At 41.9% G+C, this 18032-nt stretch overlaps 1 protein-coding gene across 1 annotated transcript in view; it reads left to right on the top strand.

Moving 5' to 3' along the window:
* The window catches only part of LOC311004357 (uncharacterized protein), an 84252-nt gene extending 66447 nt beyond the window's left edge, over positions 1–17805 (top strand). Inside the window, exons 11-14 of the mRNA XM_083996381.1 lie at positions 11144–11404; positions 11484–11657; positions 15491–15537; positions 16708–17805. Coding sequence (XP_083852507.1) covers positions 11144–11404; positions 11484–11657; positions 15491–15537; positions 16708–17252 — 1027 coding nt within the window. The 3' untranslated portion in view covers positions 17253–17805. The remainder of the gene's footprint in view (positions 1–11143; positions 11405–11483; positions 11658–15490; positions 15538–16707) is intronic.
* Positions 17806–18032: the final 227 nt, after the last annotated feature.

Here is an 18032-nt window from a genome sequence, read left to right as displayed (position 1 = left end):
GTGTCTTTTTGTTACGAAGAAAAGTGGTGTCCATTCATAACCATTATATGGACAAATACTGCTGCACGGAGCCCCGCTGTAACTCAGAGAAGCCACGGAGGACTCTGAAACTTCTCCGAGCCCTTAGTCCACATGAGGGGGAGGAGATAATGAGTGAAATTTGAATTCTGGGTGAACTATCCCTTTAACGGAGCACATATTGACCAATGAGACAGAAAACAAGCCAGTGAGTGGACTATGAATCTCTGAGCTCAGTGAGCACCTACCAGTTGTTACAGTTGATGGCAGCGTAGCGGTTCAGTGCTTTCTCATGCGTCGTCGTGTAGTTTCACAGAGGACAAGGACCGTCACTGTCAGACTCCCATCAGACTTTATTTACATCTGCTAATGAAAAGAGGAGAAATAATCTCTGCATCAGGCTTCACAGTCACAGCTCAGGATAACACACACACACACACACACACACACACACTGGAACAAAATAACCTTCACAACACTCTCTGCCTGTTCAACAGTCACGCTGCTAGGATTAGCCACAAGCTAACATGAAGCTATCAAAGTGAGTGAAAAGCTTTTCCGTATCAATGAACTTGTCATGTATCTCACTCAGCATCATCACAGAACATCAGCAGTTGTTGTCTGGAGCAGATCTTCACATGTATGATCAATAAAGTCACCTTTAACCCTCAAATAGAAAGTTAGATTAACGGAGCTCAGTACAAGTCAACCTACCACGAGGCTCCCACAGCAGACTGTTGCCTAGAAACGGGTCAACCCGCGAAGTCTGCAGGGGCTCGTTAGTGTGGCGTTTCAAAATAAGAGCTTCTAACTCATAGATCATAATAAATAAATAGATAAAAAATAAATAAAGTAGTGAACGACTTCATATTGTAACAGGCAGATAAATAATAATAATAAACTAAGTGTAGTGCAGCTTCCATAATAACAGAATTACAGTTAGTGGAATTACTAACTCCTTAACTCTGTTACAGCAGCAAGTACAAGACAAAGCAGCCAGATAAATTAATAAAACACATTACAGCAGAGTGAGGACAGAGGAAAACATCAATGTGTTTAGGAATGACTTGTAAACAGTTTATAATGAAAACCATATTAACAATGTATATGGAACATTTTAAGAATATTCACATCATTATTAAACAAAAAGTGTCCAGTGAAACAACAAAGCAGCAAACTAAAGTAGCCTCTATAGATGGACCATGGATCATGAAGGGATTAGGAAACGCCTGTCAAAAGACAAATACACTCTACAGAGAATTTATTAAACAAAGAACTAAAGAGGCAGAAAATACATGTAAGTATCAGAATAAGTGAACCAATATTATAAAGCTCTGTAGAAAAGAAAACTATAGGACAATATTTAATAACACCAAAAACAACACTAAAGGAATATGGGATATATAAAATGTTATTATCAAAAATGTCTCAACACAATGAAGTTCCCCTCAGTATTTCATTCAGAGTGTCACAGGATATGAAGCTATATGGACCAGGAAAGACTGGGCTCGTAATAGGAGGCTTAGGTGAGTGATAAACACAATGAGGAAATGAAGCCACAAGCTACTATGGAGTTAACATATGCTTTATGAAAAATAAAGATAAAATGAAAATTCAAGACAATAACTGACTTCATGTTCCACGGTTTCTTTCTTTTTGTTCTTCACAAATGACAAATCAAATTGTTCTCTATCACATATGGGAAATGTCCACATGAGAAAAATAATAATAACAAAAATGAGTTTTAATTAATGTTGTTTGAAAGTCTTTGTGGAACAGAGACAGGACTGTTAGTACATAGTCATAACACTCTTCTCTTTATGGCCATACTCACATCACACAATCACACAATTAAACACACTAGTACTCTAATACAATAGTGTAATAATAGAAAACATTTTATTAACTGTACAGGTTTTAGTTCTATAGCCTATCAATTGGAATATTTATTTTTACACATTTTAAAACCATCCTGTAAATTATTTTAGCTTTTTTTCTTCTGCCATGAAATGTGATGATTTTAGCTGTTTTCCACAAATTAAAATACTTTTTGTTTTACTTTTAACCATGAAATATGATTCATTTTCTTTAATCTCTTTTTAACCATTAAACGAATCCTTTAAGTTATCAACTGTGAAACAGTAAAAACACAAATCAAACACTTCAATTTTTAAATTCACAACATTGCTTTTGCTCGTAATGAACATATTTAGCAGGTTCTCCGTCTATAATGCACATTATCAGTGCAAGAAATACACACACACCAACACAATACAGTGAGTTCAGCATCCACACAATATGTCATAGCTCATAACAGCTTATCAATGCCTTAAATCTTCCTTTAATGCACAAACAATAGTAACTGTAGGTCATGTTCATGTTTCTGTGGGGACGATAAGAGCTTTCTGCTGCCTAAAATAAATGAATTTTGAGGTAAACAAACAATATTATTATATTATATATTCATATAATTAGAGCCAATCATCTACTGGGTTACAGTAACATTAAAAAGGACGACATGGATGATGGTTCACAGCTTTAATCAATGTTTTGTAAGTGTTGGAGGAAAACGTGGCAGAAAAACTCCCTGATCCGTTTCCATGTGAGGACTGCAATGATCTCTGATAGGAAGCCCAGCTCCATGTTCCTCACAGCAGCTGAAGAAAATGAAATAGTGGATATTGTTCACTAAAGATTGTAAAAATGTGAAGCAGTGAAACGTCTCTGAAGAATGACACTCCAGGTCATTTTCTTCTTCTTTACAGAGTTCTTCTCACTCTTTACCTCAAAGCAAATCCTCTGTTGATGTGACCATTACCCATAATCCTGTGCCTTTCCTCCTTTGCTCTGTGATGCAGGTGCAGGTTTATGACAGTAGGGGGCGCTGACGTCACATGAGGCAGAATCTCACCTGAACCTGTTGAGCTACACGACACAAAGCTCTGACGTCAGGACGTTGTCGCTCTGCAGCAGGTCAGAAACAGTCAAAATGGCCGCCAGCTGTTTGTCACTGTGAACTGTTGATTATCACAGTTACACAACAAACACACACAAACACATGAGTGTCACATTAAGATTATATTAAACCACTGTGTGTGTGTTTGTCAGATACTTCAGGTGAGGTCAGCAACACCTTCTCACTCACCTGTGACCTCACCTGGTCATTCATAGTGAGTGTTAGCGTCATTAAAATAGGAGCAAGGCAAGGCATCTTTATTTATATAGCGCATTTCATACCAAGGCAACTCAATGTGCTTTACATAAAGACAAAACATTTAGGGAAAAAAAGAGAAGCATGAAAACAGAATAAAAACAAACACTAAAAACAGAGTTAAAAGCAAGAGTAAAAATGTAAAATAAAAGAAAATAGATAAAGTTTTAAGTTCTTAAAAGAGCTCAGCTATAAGCACATGAAAAGAGAAATGTTTCTGATCTCAGTTCTGCTGGTAGTTTGTTCCAGTTGTGTGCAGCATAACAGCTAAATGCTGCTTCACCATGTCTGGTCTGAACTCTGAGCACCACTATCTGACCTGAGTCAGTAGATCTCAGAGCTCTACTGGGTTTATACTCTACTAACATGTCATTCATGAGCAGTCAAACCTCAAACGGTGGAAAACAAGAACATAGTGATGGAAGTATGACAGACAGGTAGCAAGATGGCGTCAGTGACTCACTGCAAAAACTCAACATCTCACCAAGAATATGTGTCTTGTTTCTAGTCAAAACTAATCTCATCATCAATAAGACTCATCACATTAAAAAGTAGCTTGTTTTTAGACACTTTTTACATCTTTCAAGCAGATTTTCACTTGAAATAAGTAGAAAAATCTGATAGTGGCACAAAAAACTTGCTTTCACTGGCAGATTTTTCTACTTATTTCAAGTGACAAATTGTTTGAAACAAATGAAAATGATCTAAAAACAAGTTAATTTTTAGATGATGAGTCTTGTTTTAAGTGGAAAGAGGTTAGTTTTGAGACTAGAAATGAGACATTTTGACAAGTAATAAGACAAATATTCTTGGAAAGATTTTGAGTTTTTGCAGTGACTGCCTACACTGACAACTGAGCTCTCCCCCTGCGACTTGAAAAACAAACAAAATACAAACACTTTTTACTCTGTTTTATAGTTGCTATAGTTGCTCCTCTAGTTGTTTTTAACCGCTCATAGGATTTCTAGTCACTGAATCCTGTTTTTAAGCTGCACTTTGTCCCACACTTTGATACAACTGCGTCTGACAGCGTGGGAAAATCCCTGACAGCTGACAACCAGCTAGCTTACCGGACACCCAACCACCTCACCGGGTCCAGTATTAAGTCTCACCTCCTCTCCCCGTCTAAACAGTCTGCTATTATATGTGCCTCTTCAACGCCGTGGACTCCATCTGGAGGAAGTTTCACCTTTCAAAATAAAGGTGGATTAATTCTTCCTTACCTCTCTGAGGTTCTTCTATGAGAGCTCAGATCTGACTCTGTGCTTTATGTCTTCACTTCATCTCTTGCTGTGTGTATGTGGAGTTTCCATCGCTCACACATTCTCCATCTCTCTGAAACCTTGGAGATCAGTCAGACTTGGTTATAGAGAGCCTAAGTGGAAGCAGAAGTGAAGCTCGCCATGGGACCTCAATTAGGAAAAAAATCTCCATGTAGGTGAACTGGAGTTAAAATTTTATTTCATGATTGTGTCATGAGAAAAATACATGACCTTTTTATGACCATTTTATTTTACAATAGTTTTACAACAAACTGCTGATTTCTCTTCATGAAACAATGATGTTTTAAACAGGTAGAGGTCATATTTTTTTCTCATGGCACAATTCAATCAGATTAGTAATTTTTTGACTCCCGTTCACTTACATGGAGGTTTTTTCCGAATTGAGTTCCCATGGCAACGTTACTTCCTGCTTCCACTTAGGCTCTCTATTTCACTCCAGTGGTTTCCTCCTGATGGATCTACTTGTATTAAACCCCCTGCTGGACCATAAGTGCCATCACAGCACTATTCTAGCTGTTAGACTACCAATAACTGTTCATGATAATAATTATCACCTGATTCATTCAAAGTTCTCCACTGAGTGTTTCATGTCAGTGACAGATAATTGTCATAGTGTCTGGTTCAGTTCACCTTTATGTTAATGTTGTGTGTGTGATAAATGTTCTTTGTTCACTTTGGATTTTATTTCTTGGAGCAAAGTGCAAAGAAGCAGCAGGTAATTAATCCAGATAAGATAACATCATGATGAACAGGTGAGTCACAGTTCAAAGTGTTAAAGTTGACCTTTGACCCAGCGGTTGTGTCGCAGTTTATTTCCCCGTGTGAAGGTAAGGTGAACAGTCTGAATGTTTTCCTCGTTAACACCTGTCGTTACCTGAGTTCTCTGCCCTTCAACTTGTCGTTGTGTTGTTGTTGTGTTGTTGTAATGTGACTGTAGCTGAGTCAGAGCTGTAACTGTAAAGTCTGGACCGACAGAACCGTGTCCTCCATGTTGTGTGGATGTTGTCGGTAGAACCGTGTCCTCCATGTTGTGTGGATGTTGTCGGTAGAAGCGCTGGAATAAGAGCAGAAGCTGTTACTGCCAACAGTTGTTCAATCAACATTTTTCAAGTAGAAATTTTCAATTTTCAGCCTCAAAAACTTTAGATTTCCTTGTTTTCTCTGTTTAATTTGACTGTAAACTGAATATTTTTGTCTCTTTGATTGTTGCTGTGACAAAATGAGACATTTGAAGACGTGGCCTCAGACTGAGAGGAACTTGAACGCATCATTTGTCTGTATTTTGTGACATTTGATGGAGCAGACGATGAATGGATGGACAGAGACAATAAGTGTCAGTGGCAGCTGGAGAGTGAAATGACTGAATGTTGTGATAGTGGAGCTGTGAGGTGAAATAAGTCTTGGCCCAGTTGTTGTGTGTGTAGCTTGTTTGATCCAGTGGTTTTCTACAGGGACGCTGTCCACACAGAGACTGTGTCACATCAACTCAGTGGATCTCAGTCCTTGTGTGTGTCAGTGGATGGAAACAGTGGTCCATGGATCATGTTGCTGGGCTGCAGCTTCATGACGCCATCTAGTGGACTGATAGTAGAATATATTTATTTCAAGTATCAACAAATTACAAACATTTAAGGCACATTTGTGACACAAAAATTGAAAATGTTGAATCAGCTAGCAAGCCAATGAAAAGAAAAAGAAAGGAGAACAACAATGTGAGGCTCTAATTCAAGGAGGGTAAACAAATCCAATATAGAAAAGAGTCTCTGGGCATTTTTGTTTGTCATGTAGTACAAGGACTTTTTGTATATTTTGAGTTCATTCTTCCATCCGTTGATGTGGGGCTTCACCTTGAGGTATTTGCAGCTGTGAATGAAATGTTTTCCAAGCGTAATCAAGCTGTTCACAAAGAAGTCTAATTTTTTTCCCCCTTTAATTGCACTCCAACTTTAATCGACATCCAATTTAACGGGTGCAAAATAATTTGTTTAATAATCAGCTTTGAAACAATATCCAAAATTGTATAACATGTTCACATTCAAAGAAAATATGTTCCACTGTTTCAATGTCACTCTCGCAAAAACCACACAAATTATTATCCCAATTAAATCTTAGATGTGGTTCGATGGATAAATATCATTTAGTATTTTAAATGTGACCTCTTTTGCTTCATGAGGGATTGGATAAGATAAATATCGTTTCTTTATCTTTCTTGCCTCCACAACACTGTAATCTCTTAGAACATATTTTATTTTTAGTTGGTAAGGGTAGTATTGTACAGTCAAAATATTTCGAATGAACTTATCTGAAAATAATTTATTACCAAACTGACTCCCGTCACACATAATGATCTCATTTCCAGAACATTTGAATGCATCACCAGTTGTTGAGTCATTGTTTGATTATTTTATTGTATTCCTTAGTTGAGCACTGAAAGTTATATTTAACACAAAAGTTCTCATGAGTTAGGTAATTGCCTTGATCATCCAATAGATGTGAAACAGCCCAGACTGATGGTAGAAGTAGAGCAGCTGATGGCAGCTTCCTCTTCCTCACTGCTGTGTGACTGCATTCAGCTGACACTGATATGAAGCAGAGGAGAAGAGCCAATCAGTGGAGGAGCAGCTGGAGACATGATGGACATGTGAGCTGCTGTGCAGATGAATGATGTGTGTTTCCTCTGCAGGTGAAGCTACAAAGTGTGTGTGAGCTGATGTGGATGTGAGCTCAGCAGCATGGATCAGTGTGAGGACAGAGAGGAGGGAGCCCCTCCCTCTAAAACCAAGAGCCAGACCACAGGTCAAAGGTCAGAGTTTAAAACAGTCAGAAAGACTTTTCTCTCTAAAAGTCAGTTGTTGTGTTTATTAAAAGATTGAAGATATGTTTCATCAGTTTTTCTCCAACATGCACATTCATCAGTTGTGTTGTTGTTTCAGGATCCAGCAGCAGAAACCAGACTCTCCTGAACCGAGCTGTCTGTCTTTAAAGAGCAACGACTCAAAGGACTGGCCCGTTGACTTTAAAGGAGGACGTGGATCAGCTGATCGGATGTAAGAGACAAAACTACATTTCATGGGTTTTGAGTTTCTATTGAACGTTCTTCCTGTGGAGTCACATTTCAATGATTCTCATTACAAACTGAGTTATAACTCAGACACATGTTCAGTGAATGACTGACAGCATCCCATGCATGTTTCTTTCTGTTATTGCATCCACTGCTGACGCTGCTAAATATAACAGCAGCTTTTTGTTCACTTCCTGCAGCAGTCGCTCCACTTCAGCACTAAAGTTCTTTTTATGTTTGGAGTCCGACGCTCCCTGTAGATTTTTGTTTGGACATTTTACATTTCCTTCTCAACTCACCTTCTCTGGCATTCTTGATTTAACAACACGTTCATGAATCTGACGTAGAGTTTGCATGTTCTCCCCATGCATGTGTGGGTTCTCTCCAGCTTCCTCCCACAGACCAAAGACATGCAGGTTAACTTGTGACTCTAAATTGCCCATAGTTGTGTAAGAATGTGTGTGTGTATATGTTGGCCCTGTGATAGACTGGTGACCTGTCCAGGGTGAACCCCGCCTCCTGCCCAAAGTCAGCTGAGAAAGGCTCCAGCTCACCCTCCACCCTAGTGAGGATGAGCTGGATAGAAGATGATTGAACTTAAAGAGATATTGGTGAATGAGGCCCATTGTTACAAAATGTAGGAAAAGGAACTCATTCACATTTGTAACCCTTAAATAACTTTGCAGAGAATTCTTTTGAAAACCTAAAACTGTCAAACATGAGCTGTGTTGTTTCAGGATCCAGCAGCAGAGACCAGACTCTCCTGAACCCAGCTGTCTGTCTTTAAAGAGCGACCACTCAAAGGACTGGCCCGTTAACTTTAAAGGAGGACGTGGATCAGCTGATCAGATGTAAGCTGTAACTGACAGTCAGACTCAGGTTATTGTAGAAAAGAACCAGTTTGTACGACGTGTTGTTGGACCAGGTCTGAAACCAAAGTGTCTCTGTCTGTTGTGAACGTCCTCAGGGGACATATAAAGTCCATCTTGTATTATCTCTCTGTCCTGATGTTGACTTGACACTGATTCCTCCACAGAGTGGACCAGGAGAGCTCAGAGGTTCCCAGTGGTCAGTCTGCCCAGCAGCATCAAACACACCTGGACTCCATATTTATGGTGAGGACATGTCCAACAGCTGCTGTTACATCTGTTGTGTTCACCATCATCTCCATGCTGCACTTTGACACCAGTGGATTGTCAGTCTGCCCAACATGGATCTGATGTTTGGCTCCATGGTTTTAGTTTGATGCTGTCACTCATAGAGTTTCTGTTCCAGCTGCTGGAGGAGAACATGGTCACTTTTGTCAAGAATGAGCTGAAGAAGATCCACAAGGCTCTGAGTCCAGATTACCCAGAATGCTCAGGGAGTCAGAGGGAGGATGAGGAGGTGTTGGATGGTGAGGATGAAGAGCAGAGGAGGAGCAGCAGAGAGGCATTAGTGAAGATCACAGTGAACTTCCTGAGGAGGATGAAGCAGGAGGAGCTGGCTGAGCGTCTGCAGAGCGGTAAGAGGATTTCTCTAAAGATTCAACATGATGGACAAATGAGAGGTTCACTGACATCAACACACGGAGGGAAACATGTTCATATAGTCGTTTAGAGGAATCAAAATGTTATATTTTTAAAATTAATTTTACTATGTTTTTGTTTGTTCAGGAACTCCTGGTCCAGTTTGTGGACGTAAACTCAAATCTGTCCTGAGGAAGAAGTTCCAGTGTGTGTTTGAGGGGATCTCTAAAGCAGGAAACCCAACCCTTCTGAACCAGATCTACACAGAGCTCTACATCACAGAGGGAGGGGCTGGAGGGGTCAATGAGGAACATGAGGTCAGACAGATTGAAACAGCGTCCAGGAAACCAGACAGACCAGAAACAACCATCAGACAAGAAGACATCTTTAAAGCCCCACATGGAAGAGACCGACCAATCAGAAGAGTGATGACAAAGGGAGTGGCTGGCATTGGGAAAACAGTCTTAACACAGAAGTTCACTCTGGACTGGGCTGAAGAACAAACCAACCAGGACATACACTTCACATTTCCCTTCACCTTCAGAGAGCTGAATGTGCTGAAAGAGAGAAAGTTCAGCTTGGTGGAACTTGTTCATCACTTCTTCTCTGAAACCAAAGCAGCAGGAATCTGCAGGTTTGATCTGTTCCAGGTCGTCTTCATCTTTGACGGTCTGGACGAGTGTCGACTTCCTCTGGACTTCCACAACACTGAGATCCTGACTGATGTGACAGAGTCCACCTCAGTCAACGTGCTGCTGACCAACCTCATCAGGGGGAACCTGCTTCCCTCTGCTCGCCTCTGGATAACCACACGACCTGCAGCAGCCAATCAGATCCCTCCTTACTGTGTTGACATGGTGACAGAGGTCAGAGGGTTCACTGACCCAATGAAGGAGGAGTACTTCAGGAAGAGGTTCAGAGATAAGGAGCAGGCCAGAGAGATCATCTCCCACATCAAGACATCACAAAGCCTCCACATCATGTGCCACATCCCAGTCTTCTGCTGGATCACTGCTACAGTTCTGGAGGAGCTGTTGAAGACCAGAGAGGGAGGAGAGCTGCCCAAGACCCTGACTGAGATGTACATCCACTTCCTGGTGGTTCATCTAAAACTGAAGAAGGTCAAGTATGATGGAGGAGCTGAGACAGATCCACACTGGAGTCCAGAGAGCAGGAAGATGATCGAGTCTCTGGGAAAACTGGCTTTTGAGCAGCTGCAGAAAGGAAACCTGATCTTCTATGAATCAGACCTGACAGATTGTGGCATCGATATCAGAGCAGCCTCAGTGTACTCAGGAGTGTTCACACAGATCTTTAAAGAGGAGAGAGGCCTGTACCAGGACAATGTGTTCTGCTTCGTCCATCTGAGTGTTCAGGAGTTTCTGGCTGCTCTTCATGTCCATCTGACCTTCATCAACTCTGGACTCAGCCTGATGTCACAACAACAAACAACCTCAAAGAAGACTGAAACAACAGGAGTCAAATCTGCAGAGACAAACTTCTACCAGAGTGCTGTGGACGAGGCCTTACAGAGTCCAAATGGACACCTGGACTTGTTCCTCCGCTTCCTCCTGGGTCTTTCACTGGAGACCAATCAGAATCTCCTACGAGGTCTGATGACTCAGACAGGAAGTGCTTCACGGTCCAATCAGGAAACAGTCCAGTATATCAAGAAGAAGATTGAAGAGATTCCCTCTGCAGAGGAAAGCATCAACCTGTTCCACTGTCTGAATGAACTGAATGATCGTTCTCTAGTGGAGAGGATCCAATGGTACCTGAGCTCAGGAAGTCTCTCCATAGATAAACTGTCTCCTGCTCAGTGGTCGGCTCTGGTCTTCATCTTACTGTCATCAGAAGAAGATCTGGACAAGTTTGACCTGAAGAAATACTCTGCTTCAGAGGAGGCTCTTCTGAGGCTACTGCCAGTGGTCAAAGCCTCCAACAAAGCTCTGTAAGTGTAGAGATAGTTGGATTTATTCATCATTACATAAAAACCCTTGTCTTTCAACAGAACAGATAATAAACTCCTTTCTTCTTTAATTCCTCATTATCATCTCTTCAGACTGAGCAGCTGTAACCTCTCAGAGAGAAGCTGTGAAGCTCTGTCCTCAGTCCTCAGCTCCCAGTCCTCTAGTCTGAGACACCTGGACCTGAGTAACAACAACCTGCAGGACTCAGGAGTGAAGCTGCTTTCTGGTGGACTGGTCAGTCCACACTGTAGACTGGAGACTCTGGACCTGAGCAACAACGACCTGCAGGACTCAGGAGTGAAGCTGCTTTCTGGTGGACTGGTCAGTCCACACTGTAGACTGGAGACTCTCAGGTGAGGATCCATCCAGCTGTTTATCTGATGCCACTTGAACACAGCAGCAGGTGTTGACAGAGGGTTCCTGTGTTTTCAGTCTGTCAGGATGTCTGGTCACAGAGGAAGGCTGTGCTTCTCTGGCCTCAGCTCTGAGCTCCAACCCCTCCCATCTGAGAGAGCTGGACCTGAGCTACAACCATCCAGGAGCCTCAGGAGTGAAGCTGCTGTCTGCTGGACTGGAGGATCCAGACTGGAGACTGGACTCTCTCAGGTATGGAGAGGCTGCTGCAGCCACACACACTGTCTGATAGAGGAGGAGGAGCTGGAACATTTTCTATGGCCCCGTTCACACCTGGTCACACCTGGTATTAACATCTGTCTCAGGTGATCCAGGCATTGATGACATCAGATCCCATCACTCAGACCATATCCAGAGGTGGTGTAGGCCACAGTGAAGCTCCGCCCACTCCACTGACGTCCTCTGTCTCAGTCTGACTCGTCCCAACACAGTTTATACTGAAGCCAAAGTCTCAGAGTGTTTCAAACATGAGCTGTGCAGCTTTCATCAGTCACACATTAAGGGTAAAGACCCACGAACCTGAGTGACTGAGGGAGAGACGGACAGCTGTCAGCTGTTCTGTGTGTGAGTGATCAGAGCGGGACACACACCTGGATGTGTGTAGGGGAGGGGCTGTAGCCTATCACAGAACGCTGACACAGTCAGCTATCCAATGAGGATATTCATTCAATCTTTTTTTTTTTTTTTCGAGCACAGATATTGACTCGTATTACTTGTTTAATACTCGTACTCGGCAAAAGTGCTTTATCCGTACCGGGTACTCGTTTCAGCCGAGTATCCGGCTCAACTCTAGTCACAGTGATGAACTACTGGGATCAGGAGTTTCTCCTCATGATGACTTCAGTGTCTCATCATGACTCACTGTGTCATATTCAGGAGAAGAGATGTCAGTGATGAAAAAAGCTGTTGGCAGCTCAGTTCAGTTTAGTTTAGTTTATTTGATTAGCATTTTATCTCCCCCTCTTCTCAACAGATGGAATTCACTTAATACACTCAAATACAAAATACAATGAGGAGTGCTAATCGAAAAGGCTGAAGCTCATGCTTATATGCCTAACCTTTTTACCAAAACGCATGAGAAAAGAGATAAAGAGAGAGAAAAAAACAAAACAAAAAAACAATCAAACCAAAACCAAATTCAACAAGGCAACTTTTAGACTACTGTACCTGGTTTGAGTTATACCATAAGAATTCAGATCAAACAACCATTCAGCTTTCACAACAAATTTGTATATTCTTTTAGTACTTCGGTTTTAAACATATTTTTGAAAGAGGAAATCGAACTACATTCTCTCATTCTTAATTCATCATCACAGTTATTCCACAGGTTAACACCTCTAACAGAAACACATGGCTGTTTAATATGAGTTCTTATTTGAGGTTTTTTGAAAACGCCTAATCCCCTCTCTGATTTCAAACAGCCTCTGAGTAATATAACAAAGCATATTATTAGCTGTGCTCTGAGTCTCTCCAGATATTTGGATCAGACTTTATTTCAGAGTGTATCAGGAAACATTTCAGCTGCAGCTGGTTGAACTGCTCCTGAACCAACAGAGTGTTTGACCTGAACAGTCCCAGAGACTGTAGACACCTGTTGAGTGTGGACACACTAACAACAACACAGCAACAAGAATCAAAGCATGTCCACTGCTCAGAGACATTCGTCTCCCAGCGTCTCCAACCAAGGAGGAAATAAGAGACAGAAACCAGGCGGCACCATCAGGTCTCTGTCTGGTCAGATATTGATGATCAATAATCAGCTCAGTCTCTCTGAGATCCTGGTCTTGTCCTGATGAGATGTGTTGTTGTGTTGAGGAGACAGTCAATCACAGTGTGACATCCAGATGTCCTCACTGTCCAGAGGCCTGGAGCTGTCAATCAGAAGACAGTGAGTGTAGTGAACAGTGTAATAATCAGTGTTTGTGGCTGAATGTGTGTGTGATCAAACAGCTGTTTTCAGACTGTGTGTGTGCTGACTCCAGATCAGATGAAGCCACAAAGTGGCTCCTTAATGAAAGTCTCCAGCAGCTGGAGCTTCACTTCCTGTCTGAGTCCATGTGCTCTGAGCTGAGCCTGCTTCTCTCTGCTCTACAGTTTCTCTGCTTCCTCTGGACTCTGACTTCAAGTCCAGTCAAAATGTGTGGACAGGTTTGATGGAGCTCAGGACTGGTCCTGAGGACGGCTGCTTTATTCCACATGATGTGACTGATCTCAGTCAGTACGTTTACATGACACTTGAAAAAACCGAATTATTGCCTTAATCCGACTATAACTGGACAACTGAAGTGCATGTAAACACCTTAGTCCAACTGAAATCGGAGTTGAGAACTCCGATTAAGACACCCAGATAATGTGATTGGAATTCGATTTTCTCCTTAGTCGGAGTATAACTGGACAATGCATGTGCCACAACCGTAGAGACGGCACAAAGTGGAGCAGAGAAGCCGCCCGAACCCCGCAAAGTAAAGAAAAAAAAACCCAACGTCAGCGCAGATTCAATGCACTTCACACAGCGCCACCAGCAAGAGTGTTTTATTAGAGAGAGAGAGAGAGAGAGAGAGGGGGGGGGAGAGAAAGGAAGCCCGTATCCTATTCTCAGTGCGAATCCAGCCCAGACTGGTGCGTCTGGTCGGGAACTGCAGTTGAGAATTTATTATTAAGCTACTAAGTTGTTTATATTCAGTTTTTTACGAGGTGACAGAAAAGTCAACAGGACAGGCGGCGTATTAACCCACTGAAACAACGGGTGACGGTGCATGAGGGGGCGGACCCCTTCAGTTATTAGATTTTCTCAGTTGCATGTATATTGAGACAAGGATAGAAGTCCGACTTGACGCCAAAATCGAATTTTGAGCATAGCTCGATTAAGCTCTGCATGTGAACGTACTGAGTGAGTGTTGCAGCTGATCTGTGTGAAGAGCAGAGAAGAACAGAGTCACTGATCATGAGATCCTGATCCGTCCTGTCACTGTGACCAGATGGTTTCTATTAGAGCTCCTTCATCCACTCACTGCTGCTGTGGCTCCTGTGGAAACCTGCTCACAGCCTCATTCTTCAGCTTCCTGGGGAGTTTTCTTCAAACAAACACAAGTTGTGTTCACACTCAGTGTTTCTCACTAAACTCACTGTGTGTTTCACTGAGCTCTAACAAACGTGTTGAGTGTGTTTCCTTCCTCATCAAACACTGAAACCACACTGCAAAAATTCAAAATCTTACCAAGAATATTTGTCTTATTTCTAGTCAAAATGTCATTTCTAGTCAAAATGTCATTTCTAGTCAAAATAAATCTAATTATACTTAAAATAAGACTCATCACATTTAAAAAGTAGCTTGTTTTTAGACACTTTTTATTTTTTTCAAGCAAATTTTCCACTTTAAATAAGTGGAAAAATCTGACAGTGGAGCAAGTTTTTCTTTCTTATTACAAGCACAAAAAACTTGCTTTCACTGGCAGATTTTTCTACTTATTTCAAGTGAAAATTTGTTTGAAACAAGTGAAAATGATCTAGAAACAAGTTGATTTCAGGTGATGAGTCTTATTTAAAGTGGAAAGAGATTAGTTTTGACTAGAAATGAGACATTTTGACAAGAAATAAGACAAATATTCTTGGAAATATTTTGAGTTTTTGCAGTGCATCCACTGTTCACAGCTGCACTCTTCTTCTTTCCTGGTGCATTGTGGGATATCTGGGCTGCTCAGCTCCACCTGTTGTGTCTTCATCTTCTTTGCTGTGACGTGTGTTTGTGCAGCTTGAGAGTCAGAGAGTGAAAGTGTGTGTCTCACACTGCAGTGACATCACATGGAGAAAAGACATGATGAAGTGTTTCCTCCTCGTCTCCTCCTGCTCTGTATCATCACTAGATAAAGACTCCAGCTCCTTCTTCTCTGTGCTCAGTGTTCATCCATACATACCAGCCTCCATGTGAACACAGTGATAAAACAGTGTGTGTGTGAGAGCCATGTAATGTCCATGTGTGCATGCTGACAGAGAAGGTGCTGCTCTGACCCCCCTCCTCCTTTCAGGGTGGAGCCTGCTGGAGTCCCATGGTTGACACCAGGTCTGAGGAAGTGTAAGTCTGTTTTTACTTTGATTCATGGAAACGAGGGATGCACATGTTGAACCGTTTAACCGTTAACCGATAACAAGAACTTTGACCGATTAATACTATCAGTTTTTTATTTATTTATTAGCCCCTTGTCGTCAACTCATGGGGGCGTGTCGACACGTGCAGATTTCCACGTGCCTTCAATCATATTTAGCGGTAAAAAGTTCCACAGGAGGACTGACAGTATGTGCAGCAGCCCCCGTGAAGGAAGGTCAGACCATAAATGTAGCTACACAGACATAGATGTGAATCACCGTAACAACGGCGCTGAAAAACAATGAAAACACTAAATAAAAGAGGAGGCTGATGCAGCTCTCCTGCAGCTCCACAGAGGAGCTCTGCTGCTCCTTCAGTCTGGTGTTTGGCTGCACTTTGTAACTAAAACAGTTCTACACTGGACGATCTAACCTCCATATGAGAGATCAGCTGAGACAGAGCAGAGTGGATGTGGCACTGATCAGCTGTCACAGCGCACGTGTGTATTTAAAGGGATAGTTCAACATTTAGTCAAATTGACCAATTGCCATAATCCCTATAGTCATAGCAGTAGGTTCGTTACCTTTAATTGTTCGTGCAAGCTATTTTTAGAACGGCGGAGCAGAGCCGTGAGCTGCTCAGAGCTACGCTACGGAGGCTCATTATGGGATTTCTTGGTTTCCCTCATCAAACTCATCAAATACACAATCCAACAACTCCACAACGCTCTGGTGGACAAGTTGTGACCTGCACATTCACCACGCTATGAGATAATAACACAACGTTACCACACAGAGTTGTTTTAGAACCCTGAGCAGCTCACGGCTCTGCTCCGCCGTTCTAAAAATAGTTTGCACCGGCAATTAAAGGTAACAAACCTACTGCTATGACTATAGGGATTATGGCAATGGGCCAATTTGACTAAATGTTGAACTGTCCCTTTAATGGCTAATCTTATCGGTTAACGGTTAATAATCGGTTAACGAGCGTCGGTTATCGGTCAGAAAAGAAATTCAAAATGTGCATCCCTACTGGAAACAAAGCAGCACATTCAACCATCTTCACACTGTCACATCACTGACCTCATGAGTCTTCATCAAACTGTCAATAACTGATCAATGATCAATAACTGCAGCTGTGTCTTGTTCTCTCCATCAGATTCCTGTCCACTCACAATCGACACAAACACAGTGAACACAAAGATCAAACTGTCTGACAACAACAGGAAGGCAACATGGGTGAAGGAGGATCAGTCATATCCTGATCATCCAGACAGATTTGACACTAAACCTCAGCTGCTGTGTTCAACTGGTCTGACTGGTCGCTGCTACTGGGAGGTCGAGAGGAGAGGAAACGTTTATATATCAGTGAGTTACAGAGGAATCAGCAGGAAAGGAAACAGTAGAGACTGTGTGTTTGGAGGGAACGATCAGTCCTGGAGTCTGGACTGCTATGGTGGTCGTTACAGAGTCTGGCACAATCACAGAGAGACACCTATCACCACCTCCTCCTCCTCCTCCTCCTCCTCCTCTGTCTCTAACAGAGTAGCAGTGTATGTGGACTGTCCTGCTGGCTCTCTGTCCTTCTACAGAGTCTCCTCTGACTCACTGATCCACCTCTACACCTTCAACACCACCTTCACTCAACCTCTGTATCCTGGGTTTAGACTCTGCTATCCTGGTTCCTCAGTGAGTCTGTGTTGAGTGAAGCAGAGTCTCCTCCTGTCACAGAAACCTTCTCTCTGTTGAACAGACAGTTCAGTCTCTACACGTCTGTCTCTGTCTCTCACTCACGTCGTCTTCACAGGACAGAGATGAACACAGTTTAATAATGAACTCATCAGCGTCATGGCAACAGAAAAATCACTGGGACCTGAAAAACAAGAAGAAGTTTATGAGAATCACTGAGAAGAGTTTAAAAAACCAACTGATTTAATCCATGAATGTAAATAATCTGATGTGAAATAAACAACAACGTGATTTAAAAAAGAATCAGTAAATAAATGAATTAATAAACAAACATATACATTTATCTCATAATTTTATTTTCCTTTTACCTGTGAGAGGACATTTTGCTTTCTTTTTGTCCCTCCTGAGCCCCCGTAGTCCTCCAGGTTTCTGTAGCCCCTCCCTTCTTCCCCTCACAGAAATGTTTTCTATGCCTGAGGGTGAGTTCATATTCTTGTTGTTTTCCATGTAAATGTGGTTTTAAGTCACTGAATGTGTGAAGAAAAATGTGCACAGAGAATGTAAATATGTTTATCAGTTGTTTTTCTCTAGTTTTTAAGTTCGGAGCAAGTTCTGCAGGCTATTTTGTGTTGCAGATGTCGGCGCCACTCGGCTGCCTCGTTTTAACCCTTACATACTGTTTAAATTTGATACCTTCACAGTATGGTTCGGGTCAATTTTGACCCGGACCAAGAATTCCCTCATAGTAAGTGTCTATATTGAATTTTAAACTACAGATCTATTTAGAATGTTTAA

Source organism: Trachurus trachurus, assembly GCF_905171665.1.
Source record: "Trachurus trachurus genome assembly, chromosome: 21".
In the NCBI taxonomy this organism is placed as follows: Eukaryota; Metazoa; Chordata; class Actinopteri; order Carangiformes; family Carangidae; genus Trachurus; species Trachurus trachurus.
Note: the sequence above shows the minus strand (reverse complement) of the source record. Positions and strands in the feature narration are given on the sequence as shown.